General features: G+C 38.8%; 1 protein-coding gene across 5 annotated transcripts in view; it reads left to right on the forward strand.

Moving 5' to 3' along the window:
* Window positions 1–22,292, forward strand: part of LOC149776048 (vigilin-like) — a 120,911-nt gene that overhangs the window by 23,983 nt on the left and 74,636 nt on the right. For all 5 annotated transcript variants that reach the window (XM_089942293.1, XM_089942292.1, XM_089942290.1 and 2 more), the window contains one exon: window positions 2,198–2,302. In XM_089942293.1, coding sequence (XP_089798419.1) covers window positions 2,198–2,302 — 105 coding nt within the window. The remainder of the gene's footprint in view (window positions 1–2,197; window positions 2,303–22,292) is intronic.

Consider the following 22,292-nt stretch of genomic DNA (forward strand, 5'->3'; position numbering starts at 1 on the left):
CACAGTTACCGTATGTACTGTGCTTTGAGTACATGCTGCAGTATTTGACTGGCACAGTTACCGTATGTACTGTGCTTTGAGTGCATGCTGCAGTATTTGACTGGCACAGTTACAGTATGTACTGCACTTTGAGTGCATGCTGCAGTATTTGACTGGCACTGTTACAGTATGTACTGCACTTTGAGTGCATGCTGCAGTATTTGACTGGCACAGTTACCATATGTACTGCACTTTGAGTGCATGCTGCAGTATTTGACTGGCACAATTACTGTATGTACTGCACTTTGAGTGCATGCTGCAGTATTTGACTGGCACAGTTACCGTATGTACTGCACTTTGAGCGTGCTGCAGTATTTGACTGGCACAGTTACCATATGTACTGCACTTTGAGTGTATGCTGCAGTATTTGACTGGCACAGTTACAGTATGTACTGCACTTTGAGTGCATGCTGCAGTATTTGACTGGCACAATTACTGTATGTACTGCACTTAGAATGCATGCTGCAGTATTTGACTGGCACAGTTACAGTATGTACTGCACTTTGAGTGCATGCTGCAGTATTTGACTGGCACAGTTACAGTATGTACTGCACTTTGAATGCATGCTGCAGTATTTGACTGGCACAATTACCATATGTACTGTGCTTTGAGTGCATGCTGCAGTATTTGACTGGCACAGTTACTGTATGTATTGTACTTGGAGTGCATGATGCAGTATTTGACTGGCACAATTACTGTATGTACTGTACTTTGAGTGCATGCTGCAGTATTTGACTGGCACAGTTACTGTATGTACTGTACTTTGAGTGCATGCTGCAGTATTTGACTGGCACAATTACTGTGTGTACTGTACTTTGAGTGTGTGCTGCAGTATTTGACTGGCACAATTACAGTATGTACTGCACTTTGAGTGCATGCTGCAGTATTTGACTGGCACAATTACTGTATGTACTGCACTTTGAGTGCATGATGCAGTATTTGACTGGCACAATTACTGTATGTACTGCACTTTGAGTGCATGCTGCAGTTTTGTAAGGATATACCATGCTGAATGTGGCAATCCACTTATATAAACCTTTTTTATTTATGTATGTCTTAGAGCTGGAGTCCCTAGCCTATAACACTGTTTAAGGCATTTAACTAGATGTATTGTTGTAATAATTTAATTATTGACCAATTACTGAATACTTTAATTTCTTTTTCTTCTTCAAGTACTCTTTATTTTTCATCCAAAACATGTAAGTAATTGATACCAGAAAGGGAAGTAAATTTAATATGATTGGTTAATAATAGTCTTCTGTCATTCATTTTGAATTCAGTATTTCTTTTGGGTATGTTATGGTCATCACATAATGGTTGAAAGAAAATTTAAGAAATTGTTCTGGTTGTGTTGTGGCAAGCTTATATTTGTATTCATTAAGTCTTCAATACAAATTCGTCCAAGTAATGCATCTGGTTGTTAACAGTGCACGATATTATATATAAAATAGACAACAATTATTGGTGCTTTAACTAGTTAACCAATTGATTAACCTTGTATTTCTGATTTGGTTGTGATACACTTTTATTGAAAGAAGGAATTATACTTTAAGAGTTACTTTTCATTTTATTCTGGCTAACACTGCACTTGGGTGTCATTTGCCCGAAGAAAAAATGGTATGTAAAGTATTCAGGCAGACTGAGCAGTGCCAGTGTCATTCAGTCTGTGTGTGCTTTAAAATCTGTTGCCCCTTAAGGTTGTGAAATATACAGTAAAATATGTATTATCCAGATTCATCAAAATACATAGATTTCATCCTGATAATTGATTATCCAGATGATCAAATTTTGCTCAAAATGTAGAACTATCAATGAAACCTTCATAACATAGTTTTGCTATACAGTGATTTCTTCTTTGGTCTTTTGAATACATGTGTCAGATGGTTTTGTTCAAGGTAAACTATATTGACCTATATTCTATCCATGCATTTACCAGTAGGTGAATAACTTTTATCATAATTACATAATTATAATTGCATGATATTATCATAACTTGTTTCTGAGTTACATTCTTTGGTTCTATTTTGACATCTTGATTAGCAAATTTGTTTTATTTTATATAGATGTTTATTGTAATGAGTAAATTTTTACTTTTTGGTAGTGGGAGGCATTCTTTCATATGGTTGCAAATAAAAATCCTTTTAATTTATATTTCTAGGTTCTTTTTGAATTCTTGCAAGGCAAAGACAAAATCCAAGTTGAAGGGCCACAAAATGAAGTCATGCATGCTGTTGCTGCCCTTCAGGATAATATTAATGAGTTGGTGAGTGTGAAATTTTAGTGGAAACCTATTTCTGTTACATGTTAATTTGCAGTGTAAACCATCTCTGCAAATTTTAAAATGTTAATTTAATCCATCTCAGTTATATTTCAATTAGTCTGGATCCAACCCTTCAAAATTATACCCCATTTTTGATATAGGAAAACAATTTTCATGCACATTTACCTTGAACTCAGTGTGGTTTTATCTCTTTAGACCTTGAAATTTAGAACCATTCATTCCTCCGTCTGTGCAAAGTTTTGTTATTTGGAAGAATTAATGTGAACAGCATATGAATTGTAAAATCTGTGCTATTTTATTTAGCTCCCCTGCTATAGTACCAAAAGAATTCTGTAATGGCCCGTTGTCCATTGTCAGTTTGTATGCCAGTTAGCACAAATAATTATTTGCTGTAGTAGAGTCAATAGCTTACAACATGGTGTCATTCTTCACAAATTTGTCCATATTACAGTTGATCTTTTGAGTCTCTGCTATGATAGACTAATGTAGGTCATCAACAACTTTGAATTTTTGTTGGTTTTCATTACTTTGATGATATTATTCATGCAATTTTAAAATTCTTGTTTAAAAAAACTTAAAATGTCAGTTTTCAAGTTTCTGTTGTCTTCCATTATTGACAAGAGGACCATCAGCAGCATAACCGTGTTTTATTTGTTTCTTCTTACAGTACATTATCTTTGCCTTTATTTAAATGTTTCACTTCATCCTTCAGCTTACTGTTTTCCTCATCAAGGATAGGACAGTAAGTCAGTGGATGGCTAAGGTCATATTTTATTGTTTTGTTGGCTTTTTCATTTTTACAGCAATTCAGCTTGACCTTGACATTTGAAAATTGTTCAGTTAGCATGTCAGTCTTTTGCTGACTAGTATTTTGTTTTCAAACATGTTGTTTAGTTCCTTGGACCTTCAGTTTTGCAATTTCCTCAGGCAGTGATTTATTTTCCCTTCATAATGGCTGTAACCTTATCACTGCCCTCAGGAACCCCTGTCAGCAGAGAAGTGTTTTCTGATGGAGCTTCATCTCCTATGCAATGCCTGGTTCAGATTGTAGCTGGTGAAGGGGACATGGTCTCGATGGACTGACTGGCTGGGATTTCAGAACCACAAACTTCCATACCTGAATTCCCAATCAGGAAAATATTTATTTGATCTCCAGTTCACTCAAAATCTATATAAAACAAATACCACTTGATGAACTTCCATACCTGAATTCCCAATCAGGAAGATATTTATTTGATCTCCAGTTCACTGAAAATCTATTTAAAAAAATATCACTTGATGATGTGGAAGACTGGTTTGGGGTGCTACAGTCCTGAAATATATTTTAATTGCTGTCATAGTTACTACCACTTGTTTTAAAATAAATATTTTGAACGAGGAGCTGAAATTCTGTGTTGGTCCAGTCCTTGTAATTTGGTCCCTTGGTAACACAGGTACATCCCAGGCATACTGTATATGTATATGCCTTACTGATTTTGTTAGCTTGGACACTGATTGAGAGCTGATGGTTTATGAACATTGATAGAAAATTTAAATAAAAAAAGCACAAACATTGCTGCAGCAGCAGGGAGGGCTAAAAAAAAATCATTTAGAAAAAAATCTTTCTAGCCAACTGAAATCTTTCTCTAATTGGGTTTGTTTACCTTGTAATGTGAGCGGCTATTTACCTACATATTTTTCCCACACCAAGTGCATCACCATGTGAATCATGTCAAGTGTAGTCAGTCAAGCGGCAACAAAACACCAGCATTCTTAGTGAGTATGTGGATATCAGCTGTGCTAACCAGAAGATTGCAGTTATCTCTGATCACTTTAGGTATTTGTGTAATTAAATCATTATTATATCAATAATGGAATCTCGCACAGCTAAGTTAGGTCAGCAATGACTAGAGGCAATTAAGAACTATCTTACAGTCTGTGATTCTGTAAAACAAAGTTTACAAAAGCATCAGACTCGCAGGTGGAATTTACAGAAGGTGCAGAACAGTTATTTAAACTGGTTACAAAGGCTACCAAAGGAGTTACAAAGGCTACCGAATTTCTTCTTCCCACATTGGGGCAAACCACTAAAGCAACTGGAAAAATAGCAGAAAGAACTAAAAAAAGAAAAGATTCGAAGAGAACTTCCAGGTGAAATAGCTGCTACTCGACCAATGAAAGAAATACTTGAAGTATTGACCAAGCTTGTGCTGAAATAGATGATATAAAGGATCGTATCCAGAACAAAAACCAAAACAAGCGAATTAAAAACGTTAAATTGAGTAGTAGATTTACCAAAGGTGGTATTAACTTCATAAAAGAATTTAAAAACCTAGATGAATTATCTGCGCTTGCCATGGTAAGTTTTAATAATAGAGATAAACTATTAAATAGTAAATATTGCTGCGTATAGTTACGATGAAAGAGAAAAATATGTAAAACCCAAATATGTTAAATCTCTGAAGCATGAAAATTGGATTAAAGATGTATATATTGTCGCTAATAATCTTCAGAATATCAGATATGATGATCAAAAGTTTGCTAAATTCCAACAGAAAGTAAACGAGCATAAAAAACAAATGGAATCAGGCTTTATGTCAGATGATATAGTAGAAGAATATTCAGACATGATTTTTTTCCATTTTAAAGCTAAATCCACTTTTCTTCTGACTTGAATCTGATTTTTCTTGATATTGCCCGTCTTTTTAATCATCTCCGATCTGGTTTTTTTAAAAATGGTCTGTTTGGTCCCATTTCGCAACGACCCTTGTAATGTATTCGTTCCATGTATTAGTTAGCTCACGACTCTCGTTAAGAGTATTCTGATTGGTCAAAAGTTTAAATTCATCCACTGAATCTTCATGTAATGGAAATTGATGGCAATGGAAAGAAGAAGCATGCTTGTAAAAAATGGCATCCCAAGTTGTTGAGAGCAACCCTGACAAAAAGTTTAGATAAAGGTTTCAAAAATGTATGGAATTGGGAATGGATGGAGCGAACTGAACACTGACCTCAGCTGTACCACAGGGGTTCATTACAAAGAAAATTCGCAGTATCTGTCCATGAAACAAGGGATGGGGCTTATAACCTGTAACACTGACGTCCTGTATTTATTTATAACTTATTTTCAGTTGGCCAATGAGAAGATAGTATTCCATTCAGGGCAATGTTTTTGCATATTAAGTGGGCACGATGAGGGCCATGTCAAGCGGTACCATGGGAAAATGACTTGGCATTCCTTAAAGGTATGATATTAAGTCAAACTTTTGATAGGGATACACAGTCAAATGCCTGAGTTAAATATCGGTACCAAATTTATTGAACTACGCAAAGCATAGCTTGAAATATCAGTGTTTATTCTTAAATAGGTCACGCGAGCAAGGAGACAAGTGTCCTCCCTTGTATTAGGGGCCCTGAGTGGCCGAGTGGTCTAAAGCGCTCTCCGTTACGGATAACTGCTATCTCACCTCTGTCTGCATGGGTTTGAGTCTCGGATTTGGCCAAGGTGGATATGTGAAAAAGCTTGCCAGTAGCTTCTCGTGGGTTGGTGGTTCTTTCTGGGGTTTTCCAGGTTCTTCCTCCATCATTAATACTGGCCCCCATGTATAGCCTATTGTGTGCTGAAAAATAGTGTTAAACCCTACAACAACAACAGTCTCTTGTAGTAATTATATAGTACATGTATAACAGATCAATTTTAAGCAACGATACGAGCCCCTGTGGGTTGGAAGAGTTTGGAACAGCACCTACAAAAGAAGCTGCATACAGAAAAAATGAAGCTCAGAATTCATCTGGAAAAAGTGCAGTTAATTACTATAAGAAGAAGATTTCTTGCATGAGAGAACAGATATAGCTCTCTGTCAGAATATGCTCACTGCATGTCGCCAATACAAGCACCAGCTTGAAAGGAAAAAGGCTCTCATTCAGAAGGAAAAGAAATGATTGCACATTGAACCAAAAAAGTCAGTCAGAAAGGAAGGCTAAACAAATCTTTGCCAAAGCCACAAAAAGAGCTCAACTGGCATATCAACAGGTTTTGTCCATTGGATTAAAGACAAGTGAATGTATGGGGTTATTTGTATATAGTTGATATACCTGGATGTTTATTTTACAGATATGAAAAGAGAGAAGTATAATATATTTGCTGCAAAAATTGACAAATTATTGTGATTTAATTACGATATGAACACTGGCATGCACATGAAATAACTTAAGCACCAAAAGTATTGGAGAACAAATTCATGTGACAATAAATATTGTGAAATTATTAAAGTCAAGCTGAAATATTTTTGGTAAGTTTGTTAGTTTTTCAAATGATTATTTTGTTATAAATTATGATCAAAAGTTGCACCAGGAGCAGTTTTTTATGATTGTAAAATGCATTTTTGGCTGGGGGCCTTTGGCCCATTGGACCCCTGGATCAGGGGCATTGCCCCTCAAGACCCTGTTGGGGGAGGCCCCCATACCCCCCCTTTCAAATTGTCAACTTTTTTTGTGGAATATGAAAATCATGTTTGAATATTTTGATATAGAACCTGGTCCCAGTGCCACTGGAAATGGGTTTGCTGCTCAAGGAAGTGGCCTTATTGCTTCATGTCCCAATAACGTCCTTGCTGATGTTGAATGACTAGACATCGAATTGGCGAAAGACATGCTGGTATTCCCCAGAAATCATTAATGAAGCAACTGCTATTTGTCAGAGTTTATTTACAAGCAGTATCATGGACATTAACATTTATCGGTCCATCATCGATGAAATTGTTGATGATTACCACAGTGATTGAGGGTATGCAATTAGGTCAGTGACAAGAAAATAAGATGATCATACATAATGCTCATCATGGGCTGATCATGGTCAGGGTGATAAATTTGCGATTACCAGCTTATAAAGTTACCTACAGAGATAGACTTGGCGATGTTGTTCAGGGTCTATTCAGAAGGATAAAACAATACAATTGCAAAACAATTATCAATGAAAGTTATTGACATTCATGATAAGCTTATTGGTGCTGTTGGTGATGTTGCCAGTAAAGCATTCTCAGCATTAATGGATAGACTAGCATGATTAATAGGGCAAAAATCACAGCCAGTAAAATTACCCAGTGCTGAAGTTATGCCTGCAAATGTCAGTAAAATAATAAATTGAGCTGCAAATCAAAAAATAGCTGAGTTGGATGGTGATCCTCTGTCAGAAAAAGAAAAAAATATAACTGCTAGTCAAATAGCAGGAAGTGGTCTTTGTGTTAGATGATAACAATTATAATAAAATATCCAGACGTGTATCTGATCCAGCATTTGACCTAGATGCACCAGTTCTCAAGGATGAATCGGTGCACGATAATCAATATTATTCTTATGATGCACGAGAGCCAAATCAGCATGGATGAATCGAATTGCAAGTTCAGGATACAAGTAGATATTTCTTACCTGTTGAGGCATTTGTTGAAGTAGAAGTGAAATTTTTAAAACAGATGATACTGAATATGGAGCTGATGTTAGAGTTGGTTTTGTTAATAAGGGCATTATGGCGTTATTCACCACCGCTACATGATTGATGAAAGAAATATTGAAATATGTTAGAATGATGTTGACGTTGCCACAACAATATTGGGTCTAGCAAGATATTGCGAATCAGCTGGTCCAGCAGTGATGTTTGTGAAGGATACTTCTGACCACCCTGACAACAGGCTGTATAATATAAGATGACCAAGAAACTTTGCAGACGCCGCTGACATGGATGTGTGGCCGGTGGTTCATGGTGCTAATCCAGAATTCAACATAGGATTCACACCATGTCGATCAATGCTGAAAGATGGAAGTAGAAGGTTTTCATGTGCAATTCCACTGTCACATCTTTGGATTTTGCATTTCAGAACAGTTAATTTTTGAGCGAAACACAAAGTTATGGAGGGTTATCATAGACTGCACAATGACTCAGGAAACCACTGCTAGCAATGACAGTGATATGGTAAGGAAAAAAGTAGCTGTTTATTAGCAGTCTGACAAAAAATTATACGTGACTTTAATTTTGACTTTAATCTTGATATTGAATTTATCATGACGCTGAAAAAAAAAAGCCAAAATAATCATTGTGCTTGTTGTAACACAGTAATGTTATGCAGTAGTCTCGTAATGACCCATGACAGTTTACCAAGAATAGAATTAATGGTAGTCTTGGTCACACATGCGAAAAAGTGATGTTGATCTGTCTTGAGTGTAATCGATGTAGGGGTGCTGGTGTCCTGCTTTTACAGAAGTGAAGGTGGTGGTAATTGTGTATCTTCAGGAATTACTTGTAATTGTTCATGTACAAATCCATGTTGAGGAGCAGTTGAATCTAGTCTATAGATTGCAGGTCTACCTGTGGATCTTACCATGCTGGAAATTTTGTGTGGTTACACTCCAGGCTGGAACAGTCACTCTTCACTTACCACCTTCAAGTTCACCAGGTTCATATAAATATCTGACAGTCAAACCTAGTAGTAGTAGCAGCAGGGAAGTTCTACAGACCAGACGTTCCAGACCAAATAAAGCCTCCTACGAGAACTTTCTCCGTAGAAGCCTCAGATTTCAAAAATAAGCCTTCCTACGAAAATTAATTTGCGTAAATTCAACCCCGATTGCAATTTTTGTGTGCAAAATCAATGATTCCGGACAAAGAAAAAACGAAGATTTTGGGGGGGGGGGGGAATTTATTCTGGTGTCGATGAAGTTTGCGAAGATTTGGCTGCGAGTCTCATGAATAGATTTGATCAAGACCAATTCGATATCTACTACGCGGATCATGAAGATTAATCGTGATAAAACCATGCGGTGTTGCCTGGGCGCGGCTGAAGAAAATTTTGAATTTGTTTATGTCCATATCGCCGTTGCACCAGGTCTGATGAATATTTCTCAACGTGTGAGTATCGACACCATTGAAAACCGACAAAATGTTACAATTGTCCCTAATTACCTTTGGAATTTGTGTATATCGCTGCGTCACGTAAATCACATCGGTGTTCTTGTGTCGGCCACGCGAGAATATCCTAGCCGGATTAGTTTGCTTATCCAGCATAACATCATCGAATACAACAAGATTATTAACATCGCCGTCTAAATTTTCCACGGATGGAGCTTCATTGATGTCTGTGATGAATTCTATCGTGCCCTCGTCGGTATTGTCGCTAAATTCCCTTAGCACTTGATAACAACGCTGATCATCAACGGACGGTGCAACCAAATACAACTTATCCCATTTTAGCCATCGCATTATCAAATTTAGCAACAATTGCGTCTTTCCAGAACCAGACGGGCCAATAATTATCATCCTAATCGAATTTGGTAACACCGCGTTGTGTTTCACCTGCTCGCGTCGCTTCGTGGCTGAAAAATCAATTACATTCATGTTACTAGAATACATGGATCTATATTGTGTTAAGTGTCGCACTCACACAGCTACGATAAATCCAATCGAAATCGTCACACGCAATAACAGGAACGCAATTGCAGGAGAATGCGAAGTTTGTAAGACACGCAAGTTCAGATTTGTAAAAAAAAAAATAGAAGAACCGGAGGAGACATTACCGCCTCCATGAAAAATCTACCTGGGCTGCCCTGGGCGAAATATCCCGGAGAAAAGCATCTGCCAGGATACAATTACTGCGGACCCGGCACGAGGCTCGATATAAGACTCAACAATAATAATCAACCAAATCCCGGCGAGGATCCAGTAAACGCCATCGATAACGCGTGTTACTATCACGATCTTGCGTATCGCAGCGGAGATTTACAACAAAGGCATCTCGCTGATATTAGGCTAATTCATGCAATAGACGCGATTCCTGACAAAAGTTTCAAAGAGAAATTGGCAACTTGGTTGATAAAAGGCGCGATGAAAGGTAAATTAGTATTCGGCGCTGGTAAATAATAATGGAGCAAATATATTATTCTCCGCGAGGTTTTTGGCGAGGAAAATCAGCAATAGCCAAACTCGCCAAGGCAGCAAAAGTAAAACAGTCCGTTGCTGAATCGTGGCTATCGAAACAGGCAGTCTGGCAAATTTATCTTCCCCCACCTAAGAAAATACCGTACGCGAGTTTCACCGTCAGTGTCCCTAATGAAGTCCATCAGGCTGATTTAATGTTTCTTCCTTACGATACCGTCGACGGAGTCACATATAAATACGTGTTAACGGTTGTTGATATCGCAAGCAGATACAAGGAAGCGGAACCGTTATCGAATAAAACAGCAACGGAGATCGCTAAGGCGTTTAGCGAAATTTATTCACGATCTCCATTAACATGGCCGAAGCTTCTCCAGGTTGATCCAGGTCGAGAATTTCTTGGCGCGGTTACTTCACTGATGAAAAAGAATAATGTTAAAATCCGTCGCGGTATTGTAGGTGTTCATCACAATCAGGCTATCGTTGAGAGATTCAATAAAACTCTCGCGGAACGATTATTCGGATACCAGTACGCGCGTGAATTTATTCAAGATAATCGATCTCATGATTGGGTATCGAGGTTGCCTCATGTGATTAACGCACTAAATAACGAGACAACGAGAACAATAGCAATGAAACCTGCAATTGCAATTACAAAACCAAATATACCCCTAAAGCGAGATTCCACAATTCCGCCTGTGCTAGGTAGCGTCACGGTCAGGTATTTATATAAAGAAGGCGAGGCTGAAGGAGGAAGAAAAAGAGCAACCGATCCAACCTGGAGCGTAACAACACATAAAATATCAGCCGTAACAAGATCATCGGGAAGACCGGCAATTTATTTCCTAGATTCGCTAGCGCCACAACGCGGATTTACCAAGGAGGAATTACAAATAATACCGAAAGATACTCAACTACCGCCAGCGTCATTAATGTGAAACCGAATTCTACCTAACTGAGATAATTTTCTTACTCTTGACACGGCTAAATAAACTAAATTTGACCAGGAAATTCTATCATCGACGATCCAAACTTGACCATCTACGGTCAATCCCTGCGATGAGTGTATCGTTGTTGCGTAGCCTAATTTCCATGGCGATCTTTCTGCGTTTATCGCGTCATTAACAAGATTAATATCAACAAGAATAATATCGTTCAAGACCAGGATCTTTTCCTCTCCGCAGGGTAAAGTAACACTGATATTTTGTTTTCTGGTATCAGCGAGCCTGTAACACAACGGCACCTGCAATGTTGGAAATTTCTCACAATGAAGCTTGAATAACATTTCCTGAATAACATCGCGAACAATTTTCCTACTAGCAACGATCAAAATGATCGGGACGCCACAAATTTAGAAAAATATCCATCGGAGTCTCGTCGATTATTCTTCTCATCACATCGCATTGAATTTTATTCGGTTGTAATCGAATTATTTTCTTAAATTCAGTCAGTAAAATATCATCGGATCTATAATCAGCGTCGATTTCCTCATAATAGTCAACAAAGTTCCTGAGCCATTCGTGAGGAGATTCACCATCAATCGGATCAGGTTGGCCATGATCTCCGCACATTATCACGGCTGTATTTTTCTCCTCCAGCCAGGTTAGGAACGATTTTAATACAACTAAATTTACTGTGCAAATTTCATCAAATATTATAATTCTGTTGATATATTTATTTCCCATGCGAGCCGAATCCCATAATCCACCGCTGTATTTGAAATAACTGTGATACGTACCAGAATCAACGCCGCGTTGCCTTATTTCTCGCGCTAATCTGTGAGTTGGAGTCAATACGATCATATCAGATTTCGCAAATAAATTTATCGCTCGCGTTGTTTTACCGCTACCCCCAGGACCATTTAGGTAAACGAATTTGTTACGTGAAATCGGGTCAAATGCAGATGCAGCCGTCGATATTTCCTCGCATTTATCTCGATGAAATTTATCGCAATCTTCGACATCAGCGTCCTCACAATAATCTAGAATATCCTCGTTTTTTATCCTCCAAGTTCCCCAAGAGCCATCGGAGATTAAATTCTCCAGCCTATACTGATATTTCTTATCGATATAAAACGAGTCCGTTGCGACCCTTACCGCGATATCAGAAAATTTATTTATCATCGACAGTAAATTTATACTCACATAAGCGAGCATCGAAGACCTCAAATGCGTATACTGCGCTGATTCTCCGTCGAGATAACTAATTACGGTACCCAACTTTTCTCCGTCAATGATAATATTCTCTCTGTTGCAGAATATTCCTCGCGACACCGTATCGGCAATAATAAAGTCCATTTCGGCATCGTTGATAAACAACCTAGCGTGTCGGTGTTTGTGATCAACGGATCCTCCTTGAGTAAATTTGCCAATTATTTTTCTTCCGATATCCTTCGCGTTTTCACAATCCGTCGGCAACCACACTTCAGTTTGTTTTCTATACGATATAATCGCCTCGCTAACCGTCAACGATACTAACATTGACGAATCCAGCATATATCTCAACAACACTATAGGGACCCAACGACGCTGCGATAAATGCCGACCAAACCAAATATAACAAATTTTATGTAAATTTTCAGCAAACTCAAATGAAGTTACATAAGCGAATCCGGTCATAACAAAATCTGGCAACGGTCCGTTAATTGCCACTCTTGTCATCTCGCTGGTGGGATGGCCAAATTTAGCAAAATAATCTGCACAATCGCCGTATCCGAGGAAACTTCCAGGATAGCACGCGCTCATGTCAACGGATATCATGTCTTCGAAATAATACTTGGTATTCCATAATCCGCCATGGCCGTATTCGATACAACTAAGTTGAATATCAGCGAGGTATTCGTTCCTTGTAGGTTTCCACGAATTTCTCTCTCTGGCAGCGTGAGCAGCAACAGATGGAACAGTAAAACAATTTGTCAGTAACTGATCAGGATTTGACGAATATTTCACCGCGATATTTTTCATAGATTCATGTAATTTTTCATCACGGTAAATATCTCCTCGCGGCAATATAAACTGATCGTATTTTTCTTCGCTCGAGAATAACCAAACCGATATCGGATCAGATGCGGCTAATATTTTGATATATCTGAACATGGCATCGGCGCCTTCCACGGGATAAAATTTAACAGCGCGATTTCGCGGGAATATCATTACCGATTGCGACCACGCATGTGAATTATGATCAACAATTTCGATTGGAACTCCTCGAGATCTATACGGCGACGAATATAATATTTCTCCCGATAAAGTTTTCACGGTAATAGGAAATTTAAGTTTCTTGCTCAACACAGCAACATCGTCAATCGATGCGCCATCAACAACTGTCTTCGCCCACGCGTTAATTTTATTCAATCTCAACTGAGTCAATCCAGATCCACGACGAGCGTTTTTCATATGCTCGATAACGCGCTCAGCCACGCAGTTTATCATCGGAGATTCTTTCATCGCAGGTAGATTTTTCGCATCCGGGTTGTTATTTAGCCGATAAATTCCATAAATAACAGCGCTAGAAGGATACGCCCTAGCATAATAAGGACCATCGATTCCCAATAATAATCCTGGCTTCGAATTTTTATCAAGAACGACGTTTTTCTTACCGCCACGCACGGGATCTCGTTTATCGCGAATAATCCAAGTGTCGTCAGGCATTTGTGCGATGAATTTTATTCCAAAGATAAATCGTTCTTCCTTGTGTTCGAATTTTATGTGCTCGATTATCTTCTTGGCCCGTTCCAGGTTCATCGTAGCATCAACAGAGTTCGTTTTCCACGTTGACCAAACATGAATCGCTCCATCATCGAGGAATTCTCTCTTGGCACGATCAACCTCAGGAATGATATATTCTGCCTCATCAAGATCAAAAATATCCATTATTATATTTTAGACAAATATTTAAATTATAATATGCAGTGCAAATGGATACCAATCGGATCAACAAAATCATGCGACAAATCCTGCAGAGGTGATTATTGTGGTGCTCACATATATGCGATTCGACGAGGCAGTAAAGGACCACAACGGTGTTTAGTTTGCCAAGTTGGCACTCGAGGAAAGACTCGATTGTGTTTATCCTGCGGAGGGAAAAATTATCGGGAATTACTCAGATATTACAAAAAGAAATCTTCCTCGGTGATAACCTGCGAAGAGGATTATATTAATCGATTCAAGGCAAATTATGATTTAGACAGATAATTATTATATAATGGAAATGAAATCGACGATTCCTGCAATGAAAATCACGCACGAGTATAGATCTTATCCAACTATCGAGGGTTACGAAGCATCATCGGATGGTACCGTCAGAAATATCAAAACAAAGAAAAATGTTGGTTTCGTTTGTAATTCAGGTTATCTCATATTTACTTTTGGTCCAGCAAAGAGAAGAATTGCGTATTCCAATCATAGGTTTGTATACGAGTGTTATTACGGACTAATAAAAATCGGTCTTGTTATCGACCATATCGATGGAAATAAACTTAACAACAAACTATCCAATCTTCGCGCGGTTACACAAAGCGTAAACTGTAGATCCGGTAATTCTGGCAGGCACCCTAAATACGCCAAGGCCGTCAAATCGATAAATCAAGCAACAGGCGAGGAGATGATATTCGAATCGATGACTGCCGCTGCGAAATATTATGAAATTAACTCACAATCGGTGCAATTTGCAGCAGAAAAAAAATATAAAGCAACATTTTCATATAATCTCGGTGAATGGATCAAATTCTCCTATATCCCAATAATATTCGACGAAGAATAATTGAATATTACAAAATTAATATAACATGGATGAACAAACCATAAGCAATATTATCGAAGCTATCGATGATCTAAGGAAAAAAATAAATCTTCCCTCGGAGTTGGACACGAATAAAATTCGATCCGAATTCGAGACGATTGTTCATGGGAAACTTGAATACAAATACACGCTGCCGTCAGAATACAAATTAATAAAGAAAATCCAAATTGCGATGTATCAATCGCTTGCGACTGTCAGCGATGATCGCGTCGAGGATTTTGTTAAATTATCTACGCTGGTAGAAAAAGCTAGATTGATTTTATCCGACGAATATGAATCAAGAAAAATTACAAGTTCACGCATCAGACAGCTGAAAAAACTTGTCGATGAGAGCAAGGCCAAGGAAATCGCAGACTCTTGAATTTTCCTGAATATTTTCGCAAACAAAAAAAAACAAAAATTAAAAAAATCTTCCAATTTTAAAATTTTCCCTGGATTTTATTTATTTTTTTGGCCCATTTTTCCATGGCAGATGGATTTACGATTTCACCAGCAGATTGATACTAACAGTTTCCCCGCGGATATCAAGCAAATTTCCCTTCTGGTCCGTCAGTTTGAAATTTATCCTTGACAACAATCGATTATGACATCGCAGATAAAACGGATTCACCGGCTCCTTTATTATCAAATAACCCGGAGAGGCGCTAGGTGAAAACGAATACAAGATAAATCCCTGCTGCGCTTGATTTGACTCTGACGAATCAACATTGTAACTCCCCTCGACAACATCCGCGTGAAGATAAATCGCGATAACTTCCGTTATATTAACGATACCTGGCGAGATATGCCGCCCCTGCCCGGCGGGATCATTATCGTGTCTGAGAATCGATTCTGATTGTATTTTTTTAGTCCACGCGGCATGTAACTTCGGAAATAAATCATCGATGGTATCAGTGACGGATTTTCTCAATTTATCAACATCATAATCGGGAAATTTGAAATTTGGTAGCGTTTCCTCGGTTAATCCAAATACTCTCATGAATTTTTGTTTTTCTCCTGAATTTCTGATCAACTCGAATTTGCTAATAGGAAGAACATAATCGGCAATTGATATATCGTCGACTATCGCCTGAATAAACATTCCATGATAATATTCAACATCATTCGCGAGTTGATTTAAAATTTTCACGCGTTTGATAATTTCGCTACATGAGCCCGATTTATTTAAGATGCATTCATGAAAGGATTCCCGCAATAAATTTAATTGTATTGTATGTTCTTGAATAAATTCGTCGAGGGTTCTTCTTACCAAGATACCATCTATGGGGGCTATTATCCTGTAAATGTGGGTAGCGTCGAAGATTTTCACACCGGGGGGAATTTTAGGAAGAGGCAACCACGAGAGAATTCTTTCGTTAATAAAAGTAAAAGCGAATATTACCAGGTTAATTTTGTGGTTATTCATGAGGTTGATGGCGCTATCGATCAGAGGTTTGTGTTTGATATCTCCATACCATCCTTCGTCAGTGGTAAAATCAGATTTTTTTGGTTCCGGTAGTTCTGGAGGAGCTTCCTCGTACCAACCTGGAATAATAAAATCTGATTTTTTTGGTTTTGCTAGAGGTGCGATTTCAGGCCAACCTAATATGGTCCTAATCGATGATTGGTAAATATCTACTATGTACGGCGATTTCACCTCTATCATCGATGATAGCGTTGGTTCGTGCGCAGATATCTTTATTCCCGGAGTAGCATCGCCGGTTATATTTGATATTCTGGTGGTAAATTCCTTATCCAGCTGATCAATTTCGTAACTGCCTGTTGGTATGCCAACGACGATCCAATCAGGTGTTCCATCGGGTTTGTTTTTGTTGGCAAAAACAAGCGAATTATTCGATGATAATTTACCCAATGACGTCGATCTAACATTAGGCCAGCTGTTGTAGACACGCAATTGTGTTAACGCAATTTCTTTGACGCTGATTGGTGTTGGAAAATTGATGCTAAATTCTGGCTTAGTTGAGCTTAACGATATTAACGTTGTTGTCGGCGGTGTCGTGTTTGTCACGATCTGGGCTAGTTCGGACATTATTAATATTCATTTGTTCAATCTCCGAGTAAATACTTATCATTACCGAAAATTCTAGATCGGAGATAACGCCATCGTTGAGACTCTCCGAAAGCAACGATGATAATTTCGAATACGCGTCGTTGATCTTGGTTAGTTTGTTTTTGTACAACGATAATTTCTCACTCGTGCACGAGGATATCTTTTTCGCTACGATATTGAGAACACCTGCGATTGTCGTTGTTGACGAGATTATTATCGTTGCAACGATTGGTGCGATTGTTGTTACCGCGGATAAAATTATTCCAGCACCAGCGACTACCGCAGATACCGCGTACACGGCGACGTCAATGATAACTAATCTACGCTGGTATTTCTTTATTTTTGTTTGATATTCGTCTAGTAGTTTTTTTATCGAATCCTGCCATGATCGCGCCTGATTATAACGATAATCCGATGCGGTCATTTATTAGTTATTTATCTAGCCAATTGATTGGGGATTCTCTATCTCGGCAACTTTAAATGGCTCGGGATCCTCCTCTTCGGCAACACTGACCGTCTTGGGGGGATTGGTCACACCCCAACCAAATAAATATTCGAAAATTACAAAATAATGCACTGGTCCCATGTTGGTTCTATCCGATGGCGTTAATTTAAAAGTTTCAGTTTTATTTTCATCTATGGAAATAACGAAAAATCCAGGATGGTATTCATAAATTTCACGAAGAAGAGCCGTCACGTTAAATTTTATTAATGACTTCGAAATAATATATACTCGATATACACCTTGAATTGGCGCGGTAAAGTTAAAAGAATCATTATCGGGTGTCCAGGTAAAATATTCTGACCTCAGCACAAATGGTATATTGAGAAGAAGATTTGCTGTATATACCTCCGGTGGTACCGTAATAAGCCCCAACGCAGTAATATCCAACGGTGACATTTCTACTTTGATTTCGTCGACGCTTGTTGTTACGGCGAGAAGTTTCGCGTTGATTTCTTGAATTTTTCCGTCGCTCACTGATGCATCTAACTTTTGACGCGCTAATTCACGTACCGCGTTAATTTCATCGTTAATTTTAGTAATATCCTCGTCGATTTTTCTTGTTTTCTCATCTGTCGATTCACGTATCGCGTTAAACCCCTTGGTAAATTCGGGAACAACAAGATCGTTGAGTTTATTAATTTCCTTGTTGAGATCGTCGATTGTTGCTCTCTGACCTAACGAGATATTTATTTTGGTAATTTCCTCGTTAATGGATTTTACTCTCTCGCTGAGATCGTTATGTGATGTTCTATCGGTTTTTTGAAATATTAGTGCACGTGCCGATTCAATATCTTTGTTGATTTGGGCGATATCTTCGTTGATTTTTCTTGTTTTCTCGGTAAGATCGTTATGTGATGTTCTATCGGTTTTTTGAAATATTAATACACGTGCCGATTCAATCTCTCTGTTGATTTGGGCGATATCTTCGTTTATTTTCTTTGTTTTCTCGGTAAGATCGTTATGTGATGTTCTATCGATTTTCTGACCCATCGCGGTATTTATTTTGGTAATTTCCTCGTTGATGGATTTTACTTTCTCGCTGAGGTCGTTATGTGATGTTCTATCGGCTTTTTGAAATATTAATGCACGTGCCGATTCAATCTCTCTGTTGATTTGGGCGATATCTTCGTTTATTTTCTTTGTTTTCTCGGTAAGATCGCTGTGTGTAGTTGAGGAGGTTTCGATGAATTTTTTTATATCCTCATCGAGTTTTTTACTGAGATTTTTTGATGTATCGTCTAGTTTTTTAAGATCGTTAGTTAGCTTGGTAAATCTTTTTGTCACTCTGTCCTGAAGATCGTCGTGTAATGCTTTATCAGCCTTCAGAAGCAACGTTGCTGATAACTCCTTGTCGGATTTTTCCACATCCGCGATATTGGCCTTTAGTGGTAATACCGCGATAATATCGGTAATATCAGCAATAGATTTTAATACCATCTCCGATTGACGAGTAAACTGACTGATATGATCGCGGTATTCGTCTCGCTTGATTATATCAGTTATTTTCACGTTGCTGGTTTGTAATCTTCCTTCGGTATTTTGAAAAACAGCAACTTCGCCAGGGTCCACCTCTGACAGCGATAGAAGATTGTTAATATCGCTCTTGGTTGCGAACTTTGATAGATCGACGTCAGTCACTTCTGCCTTTTCCTTCCTGTAGATAAATCTACCGTAAATATCAACCATGATATTTATCTACGGCGTATTCAAATACAATTTTGTGATACGGACCGGATGATTTTGAAATTGCGTCAAGAACATTAATTGACTCTGGACCGCATATTGGCGGATCCGCTAATGTCTGCGTTGGAAGTGTCGAATACCAAACCGGAAGTTTCAGCGAAGACACATAGTTGATAAATTCATTTGGCGGTGCTAATCCGTACGAATCAAAATAAACGACTTCGCGAGGATTAATTGCGTAGGCAACCCAGTGCGTGCCAGGGCCGGTATTTTTATCGAGATTAATTATTCCCGTCTCGGTAGGGTTTGGTTTGTTTGGTAGTTGATCTCGCATAAATACGCCTCTGAAAAATTTTATTTTTTTTTCTTTGCTTCGCTAAGTAAATCTAAATTTGAATAGGCCGTGCTAATCTTAGGCCTGATCCGTATGGGGGCCGTCTTAGATAAAGGCCTGATCCTTTTTGTTGTTTTTGCAACATTTTCGCGATTAAGGGAGAGAGGACGGGAAGTAACCCTCCCTTTTTTTTACTGTATCTCCCTCCCACCACCTTCTCTCCTAATTTGGAACCTATGCCCGAGAGCGCGCCTAATCCTATTGTCTTTCCAATAATCGGAAGGGCCATTTTTATCAGGGGAAGAAAAGGAAGAAATCCGCTTGTTTTGACCATGTCTCTGATTGCGCCTATTGAGAGATTCACATGAACACCGGAATTCGCTGATTTGGCTCTGGTAAATCGCTCACGTTGACTTCTAGTTAGCGATAGTTTGTTAGGTCCACCATGAATTTGATCGTTTTTCAGGGTTAAATTCAAACCGCTTCGCTTTGATATCGCTGATTGGAGCTTTTTTATCTGACCCGGGGTCAGAGTTACACTGACGTGTTCGTATGGCATATTAATAATCGCGTAATCTAAATTTGGAATTTGTCACATGTTCTCGACAGGAGCATCGATGACTCTCATTCTGCCGCTGATTCCTTCCAAGATCATTGTTCTATCACTGAGGATTACCGCGATGGCTCTTGCTGCTCCGGCTGTGTTAATTCTAGCTTTGAAATGAATATCGACGACGGATTGTTTTACCAAGTCGAGATGTTCCAGGGAAAAGTAATAGATAGGATAGCGAGTATTAAAATCCAACTGTGATATTTGCAATCCGGTATCGATATTTTGATCGCGGCCCATGAAACTTAGCAAGCGATGATATGCGCGGGCAGTCGAATAGTTGGCAAAATCGATGGCTATTTCCTCTGATGGTTCTTGCTGGCCGTTTATTCTCAATGAAACGTTTGTTGCCGCGAATTGATCGAATATCATATGACTGTGTTCTTGATCGTATCTGTTTGCATTTTGGAGAGCAACAAAGATGTGTCTAGGTGCCGAAGCGCCCTGTTGTGACGCAATTCTCCAGGTAAATATTCCGTTAATATTAACATCGCAGGAGTCGGTCATCGTTGTCAACCAGGACATGACGGATTTTCCGCCTTGATTCATGAATGATAATAATTTTTCTTCCTCGAGCATCGATGGAACTATCGCTGGCATCCACAAGGTAAATTTTTCAAGGACAACTTTACCGACATTAGCGGCATCCATGCTCACTTCTCGCCAGATGGCTTTGTCACTGCCAGCAGCGTCTCGAACGAAAGTTATCGTGTGTTTTGCTCCGTAAATAACTTTTCTGAAATGCCTGCAAAATCCAAAAATGTGAGATAACGGAATTGCACAGGAAAATCTTCGTTCATCTCCCTTTAGCATAGCTCTTCTCGTGGCAAATCCAAGGTTATAATTGGAATTGGCGTTAATAATCATATCTTCGACGTCAGCAGCAGCAGTTTTGGCGTTATTTTGCGGTCTCCTGACGTCATACTGGACATGATCAGCGTGATCAGAATTATCCTTGGCGAACATCATGCTAGGGCCAGCTGACCTGGTAAAATCATCCGAGTATCTCGCTAGTCCTATTATCGTTGTTGCTATATCAACATTGTCGGTAATTGATTCGATCTCTCTTCCATCGATCATGTAAGTGGCGCTCTTGAATAAAGCCATAATGCCGTTATTGACGAATCCGACCTTAAAATTTGCTCCAAAGTTGGTATCGTTTGTCCTAATAATTCTCCCAACAACCTCGATATATGCCTCAGATGGAAGAAAATATCTCGTTGTATCGTGAACTTGAATTTCCAAGCGATTATTTGTATTTGGGTCAACCGCATCGTACGAGAAATACTGGAAATCCCGCACGGATGTGTCTCTGCCTACAGGCTCGTCCATGTCGAACACTTCATTTGACACTTGTGCAAACATTTATTATTAAGAATATCATCTAAAACGAAGACCACTGCCTGAAATGAAGCTTGTATTTGCTAGATTTGTCTTAGCAATTTCCTTTGCTAGATTTGTCTTAGCGACTTCCTGCGCTAAATTTGTCTTAGCGACTTCCTGCGCTAAATTTGTCTTAGCGACTTCCTGCGCTAGATCATTTATTTTTTTATTTGCTGCGTCGTTTATGGCTTTACTGATTTCGGGCGGCATTTCTCTGGTGATGGGTAATTTGACGAGTTGTTTTTTGCGCACTAAATTTAATATTTTACTTTTGACAGCATTGAAGCCTTTACTGGCCAAATTACCGATACCAGAAATGGCAGTCTCGCCGATTTTTCCTATTGCTTTTGACGCGAATTGTTTGATCGTGGGTCCAATTTTAGGTATTATTCGCGTAACGAGACTTCCAATGATATCGCCGAATCCATTGCCGTGTATATATTTGTATACCGGCAATCTAGAGTTTACTATGCGGACCTGTTTGGGTCTGCGCTGATGTTTGTGAACAATCATGTTATTTCAATTGTGTTGTTTTAATCGATGAGCTCATCGACAAGTTCCTTGTAAATGTGAGAGTCGATGACACCACCGCGGAATAATCGCTGACAAATATCCGAGGCTTCGTTGATTATTTCACGGGAGTTATTTCCAGCTCGTTTTCCTCCGATTAATACCTCAAGGCGAGATACATCGTTGACAACACT

This window comes from Sinohyriopsis cumingii, chromosome 18, assembly GCF_028554795.1.
Source record: "Sinohyriopsis cumingii isolate HCF-2022 chromosome 18, ASM2855479v2, whole genome shotgun sequence".
NCBI lineage: Eukaryota > Metazoa > Mollusca > Bivalvia > Unionida > Unionidae > Sinohyriopsis > Sinohyriopsis cumingii.